The 12368-nt window shown below is 38.1% G+C and overlaps 1 protein-coding gene across 9 annotated transcripts in view; it reads left to right on the forward strand.

The window, feature by feature from the left end:
• The window catches only part of ZFYVE28 (zinc finger FYVE-type containing 28), a 284921-nt gene that overhangs the window by 205384 nt on the left and 67169 nt on the right, over nt 1-12368 (forward strand). For all 9 annotated transcript variants that reach the window (XR_010601593.1, XR_010601596.1, XR_010601591.1 and 6 more), the window contains exon 7: nt 5363-5464. Coding sequence is in view for 3 of the 9 variants with exons in the window: in XM_065597116.1 (XP_065453188.1) it covers nt 5363-5464 (102 nt within the window). In the remaining 6 variants the exon portion in view is untranslated. The remainder of the gene's footprint in view (nt 1-5362; nt 5465-12368) is intronic.

Here is a 12368-nt window from a genome sequence, read left to right on the forward strand (position 1 = left end):
AAAAGATACCTAAAAGGCATTTAACATAGTCCTGAATGAGGTATATTTTAGAGTGCACCAGCAAGGATCTATACAGAGGAGTTAAAGCCCCGCATGTTAGAGTGCTTTAAAAATCATAGCCCTCTAGTGCGCTTTGCTAGTGTCATGTAGACAAGTTCTTAGGGTAGAATGACAATTTTTGCACACATGGAGGATTGGGGAGACCAGTCAGTTAAGCGAATTGCATTTTCAGTACTTTAGTTTAATCTTCACTCTGGATCCTGAGGTTTCATTATTGGTTAGAGTCTTACACAAATTTTAAAATGTTGGTATGTTTTTACTATTAAATTATTTAACTTGAAAATACTCTTGTACTGGATTATTTTAGTCATAAACCATTTTGAACCCTTAATCCTCTGTTTGATAACAAAGCATTAGTTTAAGATATACTTATCAGGATGACTTTCTGTTAAGCTTGCTTACCTGGCATTGAGATGCTGTACACATTATACAGTATATGTTGCATAATGTCATACCAGATGTCTGTGAACTTTTAACCTAAGAGCTGGCTCACAATGTTAAGATATAGATTTTTGTTTCTTTAAATAGTTTTGTTTTCATTTCCTTTTCTTTTTCATTAGCCACTAAGCTTCCTTTCAAAAATAATCAGTGAGATAAGAACAAGTAACAGAATTAACCTATAGCAGGGAAAATTTTGGTTAAAATAGGGAAAAATTAGCTACGAGAACAGCTGAGCAATAGAACAAGTTACCTATAAAGGTTGTAGAATTACCATCATTTGAGATTTGAAGCATAGATTAGCTAGTGCTCTGTCAATGCTGGTTTGGGAATAATTAGGTCAACTTGGCCATAATATAGGAGTGGGGGAGTAAAGCAATGGACTAAATCAGGGATTCTCAAACTTCATTGCACTGCGACCCCCTTCTGACAATAAAAATTACTACATGACCCCAGGACAGGGGACCAAAGCCTGAGCCCGCCCCCCACTGACCTGGGGGTGGGTGGGGGAAGTTGAAGCCCAAGGGCTTCAGCCCCAGGCAGGGGACCTATAACTTGAGTTCCAATGTGCAGGGCTGAAACCCTCAGGCTTCGGCCTTGGGTGGTGGGGCTCGGGCTTCGGCTTTGCCCTGGACCCCAGCAAGTCTAAGCCAGCCCTGGCGAACCCATTAAAATGGGGTTGTGACCCACCGTTTGAGATCTGCTGGACTAAATCATTTATTAAAGGTCCCTTAGAATTCTACTAGTCATAACAATGAGAGAGAGAGAGAAAGAACTGGAGACATTGGTTCCACCATACTGAATATTACGTTATCACTCGGTCCATTTAAAAATGTTCAGGATTCTCCAGTTCTCTGCAGTCCAGTTTCTCTCACAATTCTGATTACATACTACTGGACAAGTTTACATTTAATGCTTTTTTCCCTGCCATTTCAAGGAAGGTAGGGGTGGGTGTGTCTGTCTTTCTGTCTATATCTGTTTATATTTGTTGTTGGTTGTCAGTGCAGTAAAATCCTCAAAAGTTTGTCCTCCCATCAGTGCACTAGGATTTAAAGGTGTAACTTCCTCACTTAAAGCACCCATTGCACCTTCTCTAGCCTGCTGTAAACTTTATCCTAAAATTTTATTACAAGTGGTTCCTCTAAATCCCCTCAAAAGTTTCTATTTTTCCCTGCCAGAAGGTGGGGTAGCATGTGAAATCCCATACCATCTGGTGCCAGAGGAGTGCCTATTGACTATAACTTGGATAACTGCTCTTCTTCAGGCTCATCGATAATGAACCACTTTTCCAGACATTCTACTACATTGTGTTCATGTTTTAGAACAGTGGGCTTAACCTGGGGTGCACGCACTCCCGTGGGGTGTGAGATGCCCTTTCTGGAGGTGCAAGACATGCCAGATTTTTTTATAAGGTAAATCATCGAAAACACAAATTAAGCACAGGCACACAAGTACAATTACTTTGTTTCATCAAACCTACGTATTTATTAACATTATACATTTTTTAACGATTACTGCATTACATTTTAACTGCAAAATTAAAATAAATATATAATTCTATCTCTTTCATTCTATAGTTATGACATATCTAGGTTTAAAGAATTGACCTACTTGAACGATTTTTGATAAGGGGTGTGAGAACATATTTTTGAGACCCAAAGGGGTGCAGGCTGCAGTAAAGGTTAAGAACCACTGTTTTAGAAGATGAACAATAATTGCTGCCATTCAGTTTGTAAATACCTGTGGGACTATCCTTATGCTGAATGGCATGAACTTGCATGGCAGTTCTAATGTTTATCTTTTTACTTATAAATGTCTGTCCATTTTAAGTCCTCTAGGAACATGTACAGTAGTAATAAACTAACTGAAAAATAACATACTGACCAATGCCAATCAAGACAAACTGCAGCTAATGCTGGATGACTCAGAGGAATGTTTTTAAATTATTTAATAAGAGATAGCAATATTCTGTTAATAATCCTAATAATCGACAATTAAAAAACGTACTGAGGAACTTGTCGAGGAACAAACCCATTCAAGGGGAGCAGACTAAAAAACAAACAAACAAACAAAAAGACTAAATGAATTCAGCTTATTCCACCTCAGTCTACTAGAATTAAAGGCTATGAAAAATGAAATGTGTATCTCATTCCAGTATTTAAGGCATGTGAGTAATAATAAAGTGAGACAGTCCAAAGGCCTCATGTTAGTAGAATTGGGCCAAATATCTCATCTTTGTTTCACAATATTTTCTCTCTTAAATTGTGAAAACTTTTACAAAACTTCTGGAAAGTATTTTCAAGCAGAAGTGTCTTTGTATGTTTACTGAGATATTGCAAAAATGTGCCTGATAACTTGATCCTATAAGGTGTAGAGCACTCTGGCCCTGATCCAGCAAATCACTGAAGCAGTCCCCCTGAACAGGATCAGAGTACTCAACTCTTTGCAGGACTGAGCTCTGAGGGTGTCTCTACACTGTAGGATTCTTTCGGTGGCATGTGTGTACACGGATGGCATGAGGGAGCCATTCTCCACTGAAAAGGCCCCACTGTGGAAGCCATTCTCCATTGCAGGAAAAGACTCTGGTACCAGGGAAATGCTCCAGCAGTAGAGGACAGTGGGGAAAGGCTGACAGCTTCCTGCTGCTGGAGCTCTCCTCTGCCACAGGGAAAGAGAGACTCCAGTGGTGGGGAAAGGCTCTGGCGAGGGTGGAGCAGCAGGGAAAAGTCTTTCACTGACATGTGTAGCCACACAACGCAGTATGCTTTTTTTCACCGAAAGTGGTGTGTAGTGCAGAAGTAGCCTGAGAGTGGCTCTGTCCAAAAAATTATAATACTTTTATTATTATTATTATTATTATTTCACCTGAAATGAGTTTCACAAAAGCATACGAGCAAAACAATATAAAATGGTTCACCCTTTCCCAAGTGGCAAAAATTCATATTTGATTGCTTTCAGAATGAAACATTCCCATGAAGTTTTGTCTTGTTGATTCTATCACCAATGGGTTGCATGAAATCTAAGATTTCCCTTTCATCTAATTTCTATAGTTCTTCACTCCCTGAAGAAATTCAGACAGACCCATATCTGAAAGGTGCTAATTTTGTAACATAATTACTGGCCCAAGGAACATGGGTTTGCAGCAGTTAAAAATTTAGCCTGAGCAGACTCTAGTTTCTATCCAGAGAAAAGGTAATGCTTATTTTTCTAGACAAGACTTTAGTACCTGAGTCAGCAGCAATTAATTCATTGATGGCAGTCTGTCTCCTGAAATAAAGAAACTAAAGAATTAAAATTGGGTCTGCGGTAATTGGAGAATTGAGGTCTTCAGCCAGAAAGGATTTGTGAAAGGTGACTTTCAAATAGAATGAAAAAAATCCATTATATTAAGAGTTATGTGTTGATTGCCCCCAATAAACAAGCTTGACTTTTGGCATATTGACATAAGAACTCAGATGGCTAGCTCCAGTGCTGAGGAGAGGATACAGAATGGACCTTGCTGGCAACATGAGAGTAAAAAAAAGATTCTCACTAATACATGGAGGCCCAAACTAAAGTTGCAGAGTGACAGACCGATCTTTTTTTTTTAAGGAAAACTTTTGGGCATGTTTTAAATAAATTATTTCATTATTTTGTACCATCTTTGGTTGTAAACACAAGAAACATAGCAACATTTTCTCAGAAAGCAAAGAAATAGCACTCAAGTGATTCCGCCATATATTGATTTTGTGCTCCAGTGGGATTTCATAGTATTGGTGATGATATCAGCCTATGATACATGCTGGAGTGTTTCAGAAGATCTTGAGCTGGCCATTCATGGCAGAACTGGATGGTAATGAACCAAAAATGGGGCAAAAAGTGAGTTTGTTATTATTATTGTGCTGAATGTCTCTATTAGTCTGTCTGAGAGATTCAGACCTCCTCGGAATTAATCAGCACCATCCTGAAGCGTAGGTGTCTTTTCAGAAGGCTGCCTTCAAAGTAATGAATATTTGCAAACTAAGTATATCAACACTGCAAAAACAAAACAAAACAAAACCCTTGTGGCAGCAAGTCTCAGAGCTCAGGTGGACTGAGTTGAGCTCACACTATGGGGCTAAATATAGTGAAGATGTTCCCGTTCAGGGCTCTGAGACCCGCCCCCAATACTACAAACCCTTATGCATGTGAGTAGTTTCACTGAAATCAATGAGACTACTCGTGCTTAAAGTGATGCACGTAAGTGTTTGCAGGATCAGGACTAAAGTTTCCTTTCTTTGGAAGCTTTCCTACAAGCAGTTAATTTCATTTGTAGCCTTGTAGTATGGAAATGTTACATCCTATAAAGCATCATGTTTCTTTCCTAGCACAGATGTTTTTTCTACCATTTTGTATTTTAATTTGACTGAGAGAGGGAATGTTCAAGCACTGGCATTCAAAAGGGCCAAACCACCTGTCTAGAACCTATTTAGAATAGAAAGAAGAAGAAAGCTGGAATGTATCTTGGGACAGTAGAGTCCAAAATATTCTGATAATTCACTTACTTAGATATTAATTTCTTCTATACACTCATTTTCAGTTTTTCCAAGTCAGTTAAATAAATGAAGTAAACAATGGATTCTTTCTGTAATATGGTTTCATTGCTTTTCCCCCACATATAAAGGAACCAAATTCTTTGTAGTTTTTAAATATCTGTAACTTCTTACAAATAAAAGAAAAATAAGGTATCTGAGAGAGAACTAATAATTACATAAAATTGTGCATAATTATGCAACCAGCATCTTGAATATAATTTCAAATATTTGTTTATTGATGGTTTTCTGATTCTATACTCTGTCCAAGTGTCATAAAAAAGATTTATTTTGTGTGTGTGTCTTAAATACAGTGGGCTTGTAGTTTATTCTGAAGGACCATTGAACTTGGACCGCAAGCCAGAAGATATGTCTGAGCTTTTCAGACCCTTCCATACTTTGCTAAGGAAAATAAGGCAAGTAATAAAAGATTTCTGTTTCTTGAAATTACATCTTTCTTAGGGTGAAAAATGAGAGGACTAAAAATTACACATAAAAAGGAAAATGTTTCAAAAACTATTTCTGTGCTTAACTCTGTTACAATAATTTACCTCTTTTTTTCCTGTGTACCTTTTGTATACCCAGCAGTCAGTTGAGCTGATTTTCTTTACTCTGATATTTTCTAACTTCTTCCAGTTCTATTTTACCCCTTTTTTAATCATTTTATTATGTTTGTTTTTCTTTATTTTTGATAGTTATGATGGGTGGTGGATGGCTGCAATATTGAAGCTAGACATTTATAGTTTTCGTTAACTGTTATGTTTCTGTTTTAATCAGGGCCGGCACCAGCTTAACAAGCAGGTGCTTGGGGCGGCCAAGGGAGAGGGGCGGCACCTGTGGCAATTCGAGGGCGGCAGGTCCCTCACTCCCTCTAGGAGCGAAGGACCTGCCGCCAAACTGCCGCCGCCGATCGCGGCTTTTTTCTCCCCCCGCCCCCCAATTGCCGCCGCTGGTCGCGATTGCGATTGCGGCTTTTTTTTTTTTTTTTTTTTTTGCTTGGGGTGGCAGAAATGCTGGAGCCGGCCCTGGTTTTAATTACATTTTTTGTTTAACTCAGTATGATAAGATGCAGTACACAGATAATGATTTATTAGATTATTTCCATCTGTAATTTCTATTAGGTTAGTGGTTATCAGACTTTTCCATATTGTTGACCACTTCTTAAATAATAGATCATTTCCTGCACACCTCTTTTCCCAACCTCCAAATCCCAAGATCTCTTGGAAACTATAGTGTTTGGTTTAATTAAAAGTAATGACAGGATAACATCAGGGAGAAGGAATAGAGCTAACCTCACTTTAATGAGATGGTTGGTTACCTCCCTCCATTTTTGTCTAAACAGTTTTTCTGGGTGTAAGAGCTTAGGGTCAGATTTTTAAAGGTATTTTTGGCACCTGGTGGGATTTTCAGAAGCACCTTGGTGCCTAAAACTCCTTGTTTTCAATAGGTGTTAGGCAATTAGATGCTTTTGAAAATCCCATTAAATACCCTTAAAAATCTGGCCCTTACGGGCTAAATTTTCAAGTGACTCTATTTTGGGTGCCTCGGTTTTGGTGCCCAATTTGAGACTTTTTTAAAGGGGCCTGATGTTCAGAGTTGCTGTGCTCCCACCTCAAAAAATCAGGACCGTTTAAAGTGTCTCGGCTGAAATGCTCAGGCTCTTAATCACTAGAAACTTCTTAAAATGTAAGCCTCTGTTTTAATAGTACTGAATGTCCTCACACTGCACACGGGTTCCACTGCTCTAATTTTTTCTAGATCATTTTGCAATATGGTTCTGTTCCTCTATGTGTTTGCCATCCATTGAATTTTATGTTTAGCCAAAATTTGATCACAACTGAGGTTACAATACATCACAAACACAGAGAAATAAAGCTACACAAAGGGACTGTGCAGAGTGCTGAAAGATGTTTGTTTTTGTGTTTATTTTTATCAAAAAAGCTTCTAGAAATCCTAAAAGAATCCGGGACTAGGCTACAACTAGCAGAAAATAGCCCTGCTTAACAATGAACAGATGGTTCCCTGTTATGGAAGCAGGTCCACCTAGTTCATGGACCGCAGTTTGAGAATCTCTCTAATAGGTCATCTATTCCTTTATCCTGCATATGCAGGATTGTTCAATACAGAATGGGCCAGATTGTAAACCAGTGTGAAGTGGCTAAGCTTCATTGACTTCACCTGAGCTATCCTGATTTGCACAAGCTAAGAATCTAGACATGTATTTTTAGTGTTTTGTCTAATCTAGTTTTAAATGTCCTAAGCGATGGAGCTTGCACCATTTCCCTTGAGTCTGTTCCATAGCCTGGATCTATTCAAGGTGAGAGAGACTAGGTAATATCTCCTCCTCCAATTTACCTCCTCCTGCTTGTTTACATCTTTGAAAACCTTTAATTTTGTTACTGCTTTTCCCTGAACACCCTCTAGCTTGTCTAGATTTTTCTTTAACATGCATTATTATGACAAGGAAGAAAAAATATGTTGGACTAGGTTTTTCTGTAGCCAGAAGCAGTATGTGATTGTAAATTGCAATACTGACACTAAAATCAATCAGGTTATTATAGGTTATCTTGAACTGTACGGACATTGATATGTATACATAAAATTACAATTTTAATCTTTTCTTAATCTGTGAGACTTAATTGCCATAAGTATTTGTCCACTTTTCTCTCTGTTTACAGTTAATGATACTTTATTAGTTTGAGAGATTTAGATGGGGGAAATATTCAAACACACAAATTGATTTCTAACACCCATGGAAAGTCAATGGGAGTTAAGCACATAACTCCCATATGTGCCTTATGCAAAATGTCCCCTGATATCTCTGTCTAGAAGACATATACTATAGATATGCAAGTACATGCACAATATTGATCTTTTGGGTAGTTATCCTGTATCTCACTGCTGAAATGGATACACATTACTATTACTACTTTGTAGTTATATTGATTTAAGAAAGCTGGGCATAAAGAAACAAATTATTGAGATGCAGAATTGATAAGATGAAATTCTTTACCTAGAATAAAATCCTGAAAATACATTCTTTTGAATTTAGTGCTTACTGTGATGAGAAATCCCACTAAATTTTGAAGTCCAATTAAAGTTGCATTAAAACAAAAAGTTGTATTTACTTCCAGTACACAACCACAACAAAAATTCCTAATCTAAGTTGCTCACATCCCCTTAGATTAATATGGAGATAATGTTTAAAATTTATTTTACTCATCACTATTTGTATATTTTGTCTACTATTCACATTTTACAATATAGACAATAAAATCAGTTAAATCAGTTTTTGCTTTTGCTTAGTCCATTTCATTTTCAACTTTTCAAATCTTAATTGTTGGGTTGCAGTCATATCAGGATAATGTATACTTGTTCAATAACAACTATTTCTAATGCCATCTTTTTTTAAAAATGGAAAACCTTTAGCTCAATCTTTAGTTTTGAAAAAGTCAGTTCCAACAAAATCTGAGCTTTGTGTCAAATTGGAGATTACAATATACTCCTTCTTAGGAAAGGGTCCAGATTTATATGATCTGGAGTCAGTTTGCAAAATATTTTCAGTGAAGCAATATTTATTAGAGAACAAAAAGAAAATCAAAGCAAATCATACATAAACTATGTGAAATTATGTATAAACTTTGATGTGGTTAACAGTCTAGCTAGATAAGTCCAACTAGGCAATTATTGCCCCATCAGCAATGTCCCTGATGAACTCTACCATCACCACTGTTCATTTAAAACAATGACAGAGCCATCTCCACAGGGTTCAGGATTTGCAGGGTCCTCAGCGCTTTGGTAGTAGGAAGGGAAGGTGCTCTATCTCCTCCCCCTTCCCTATGAGTAACTGCCTTGGGGTTGTTTCATGGGTTTTCTTTGCCTTGTGGCTGGTGAATTTAAACTCAGTGGGTTGCAAATACTGGACGGGGGGAGGTTTGGGGGGACATATAAAGGAGAGCAAGGGGGGAGGTCGGATGGGACATTTGTATTTCCATCCAGCAGTTAGACGTTAACTCACCCTCCAGCTACACTTTGGCTTTGTCACCAGTGAATGAGGGCAATAGAATGAGCTTCGGTGTGTTCTACTATTAAAATGCTCACATGCTGTATTGCAGGGGTCAGCAACGTTCGGCACGCGGCTTGCCAGGGTAAACACCCTGGCGGGCCGGGCCAATTTTATTTATCTGCTGACATGGCAGGTTCAGCCGATCGCGGCCCCCACTGGCCACAGTTCACCGTCCCGGGCCAATGGGGGCAGCGAGAGGTTGCACGGGCGAGCGATGTGCTGGCCGCGGCTTCTCACCGCCCCCATTGGCCCGGGACGGCGAACCTGCCGCGTCAGCAGGTAAATAAAACTGGCCCGGCCCGCCAGGGTGCTTACCCTGGCGAGCTGCGTGCCGAACGTTACCGACCCCTGCTGTATTGCAAAACTATGCTTACTGTAAGACTATAAAAAACAACATATTATTGCAGCACATTATTGAATCCTATCAAATTTCAGTGAAAAGTTCAATATTCTTTACCTATCAGCCAATTAGGTATTCATTCTTAATATAAAATAAAACACAAGACTTATTGAAATGCTTACGGTATGATTATAACACATCTGTCATGTTGAGGATCATTAAAGGAAATAACAGACACTGGGTTTACACTGCTCCCATTAGCTATTGTGAAATTACAGTATAACTATTGGATTAGTAAAGTGTCTATTGGCTAGATAAATCCATTATAATCTCCTCCTGGGTGTCTTATTGCTGGGTTGCCTGATTTTCAAAGGTGCAAAGCATCTTTGGAATCAGTGGGAATTGTAGATATCGAGCAGTGAAAATTAGGCTAGCAGTATTATCCTACTCTGTGTGCTATTTGCAAAAAGAATTGTACTTTTTTCAAGTTCTGGTGCGCTAGACCAGGAAACAAAATGTTTTAAATTTTTAATTGAGACACATACGAGATGCATATATTATATTATAATTATATTAATATTAATATTAACGTGGATACATACAGTTACTCTGCAGAAAAGTAGAGATATAATACACACACTGTCATTACTGAATAATTTCAGCCAGATCTAAAATTCTGCAGATACCTTTATCTTTAATCTTTTATCAAAGCTCTGTGTCCACCTAGGGCTTGATCCTGAGCCCATTGAAGTCAAGGCTCCCGTTGACTTCAGTGGTTCAGGATCAAGCCCCTAATAATCATACCAGTACATCATAAATACTATAACACCTCTGAATCCATTTCATACCATTTACTGTGAATGAAAATGTAATACATTGTATTCCCATCTCAGAATGTTGGGGTGATTTTGGATTTCTGCCATATGCAGCCTAGTTGTGCAGAGTGGAGAGGGTAAGGGTGCATATCAGGTCTGTTTTTGGAGGGTGGGGTTTAGGGCGAGATCAGTTAATTGGAAGCTTAGTACTATATAGTACTAAGCAATCTGCACTCACACCCACGTCTTGCTCCTATAGGAACAGCTACACACAGGGAGGATTGACCCTCAGAGAGTCAATCAAAATTACTATTGCTTCCCTTCTTGAAAGGATGGTAACTTTAAACTCTGGACAGGTCTCCATAGACGCCAACAGATGTATGAAATCAATTCATCTCCTAGCTGCCTTGTCCTCATCCTCTCTTCAGCTGACTCTGCCCTTCTTGTGGGCTGGGCAGCCAGCCACCCCCAGACCACTGAGGGAGCAAGTTTTTCAGCCTGGGTTCTGCCAGCTGTGCAAAATGCTCTGTTGTTTTTGCAATAGGTAGAGTAACTACAGCTCATAACCACCACAGTACACAGAATCTTGCTTATTTTTTGCTCGTCTGCAGTATACAGTAGAAGACAAATTCTTTATTTTTCCCAATATAATTTGCCCTCATGTAGTAATGTGTCTATTAGAATGAAGGCAGATGAACCCCCAAAGTGACTTTTATAGCCAATCTTTTTTCAAGTCCATCATAAAAAGGAAATATAGTGAAATTGTCAGAGTTGGCCTTCAGGTGCTCTACTTACTCATTTCTTGTGAATGATAAAACAAGGCGAGAGAGAGAGAGAGATCCAACGTTATTTTTTTCATAGTAATATCAGACTTGGCATACTGGATCAGACCCGAGGCCCATCTAGTCCAGTATGCTGCCAGACGCTGGCCAGTACCAGAAGCTTCAGAGGAAGACATAAGAACCGTGCAGTAGGCGGATGTAGGATAATCAGCCCCGTTTAGTAGGTCTCGTCCTGATCTCGAATTGTTAGTAATTTAGCTTAAGCCCTGAATCATGAGGTTTAATACCCCATCCCCTCCAGAAGTTGTTTATAATTATAAACAACTCTGGACATTCTTGATACATATGCAATTCCTTTTGGAATCTTGTTAAGTTATTGGCTTCAATGATTTCATACGGCAATGGATCCCAAAGCCTAAATAAGTATTGTGTGGAAAAAGTATTTCCATTACTCAATTGCCTGTATCTTATAAGAAAAAGAAGCTTCATTTAGTCTCTGAAAAGTATCTCTGAAATCCTGGTAATTTTTCATCGACAGAGCAAAGGAAAAACAGAAATAACCGAATAGTTCCCTTTCACAGTGAAAGCAATTTCAGTTTATAATAAAACTTTTGTTGATATGTTTAGAATTGGTGACATGGAACAATTTGTTTAACAGGTTTACTTTTGGTTTAAGACATGAATTGTTTCCATTCTAATTATTGAAGTAATGGCAACAGAAGATTACCCAATTTTATCTGACAGGTTTTGTATAACAACTCTTTTAGCTTCTTAGTGAGGATAATTACTGCTCTATAGTGTAAAGAATTTTCCTAAGAAACAATATCCAATGATTGTTAGTTAACTGCATATTTTAAATGTAATGCAAAAAATACACCATCTTTTAGCTATAACTCCATTAAGAACCTCTTGACTTGCATGCAAAAAGTTTTATTTAGACACCGTATTATTCAGGTGTATAGGTATATGTTGGTGTGTTTGTTCATATGTATGTATATGTGTGTATGTAGAATTTAAAAAATAGATATTAATTATTTTTATTATAGTAGAACTTAGAGGCCAGGGCCCCATTGTGCTAGGTATTGTACAGATATCTAATAAAGAGGCCATGCCCGCCCCAAAACTTTAAAATTTAAATGTAAGGCTATCAACAGGTGGATAAAACAAACAAATGGGGGAACACAGAGAATCAATGAAATTATACATAGAAAACAGTGAGTCTAATAATTTAAAGTGCTTTAATTGATATAATTTTGGAACTAAACTGATCATACTTTATAAGTCAATATTTACAGGACTGTGGTATCTGAGATAGTG

Source organism: Chrysemys picta, chromosome 5 (assembly GCF_011386835.1).
Source record: "Chrysemys picta bellii isolate R12L10 chromosome 5, ASM1138683v2, whole genome shotgun sequence".
In the NCBI taxonomy this organism is placed as follows: Eukaryota; Metazoa; Chordata; order Testudines; family Emydidae; genus Chrysemys; species Chrysemys picta.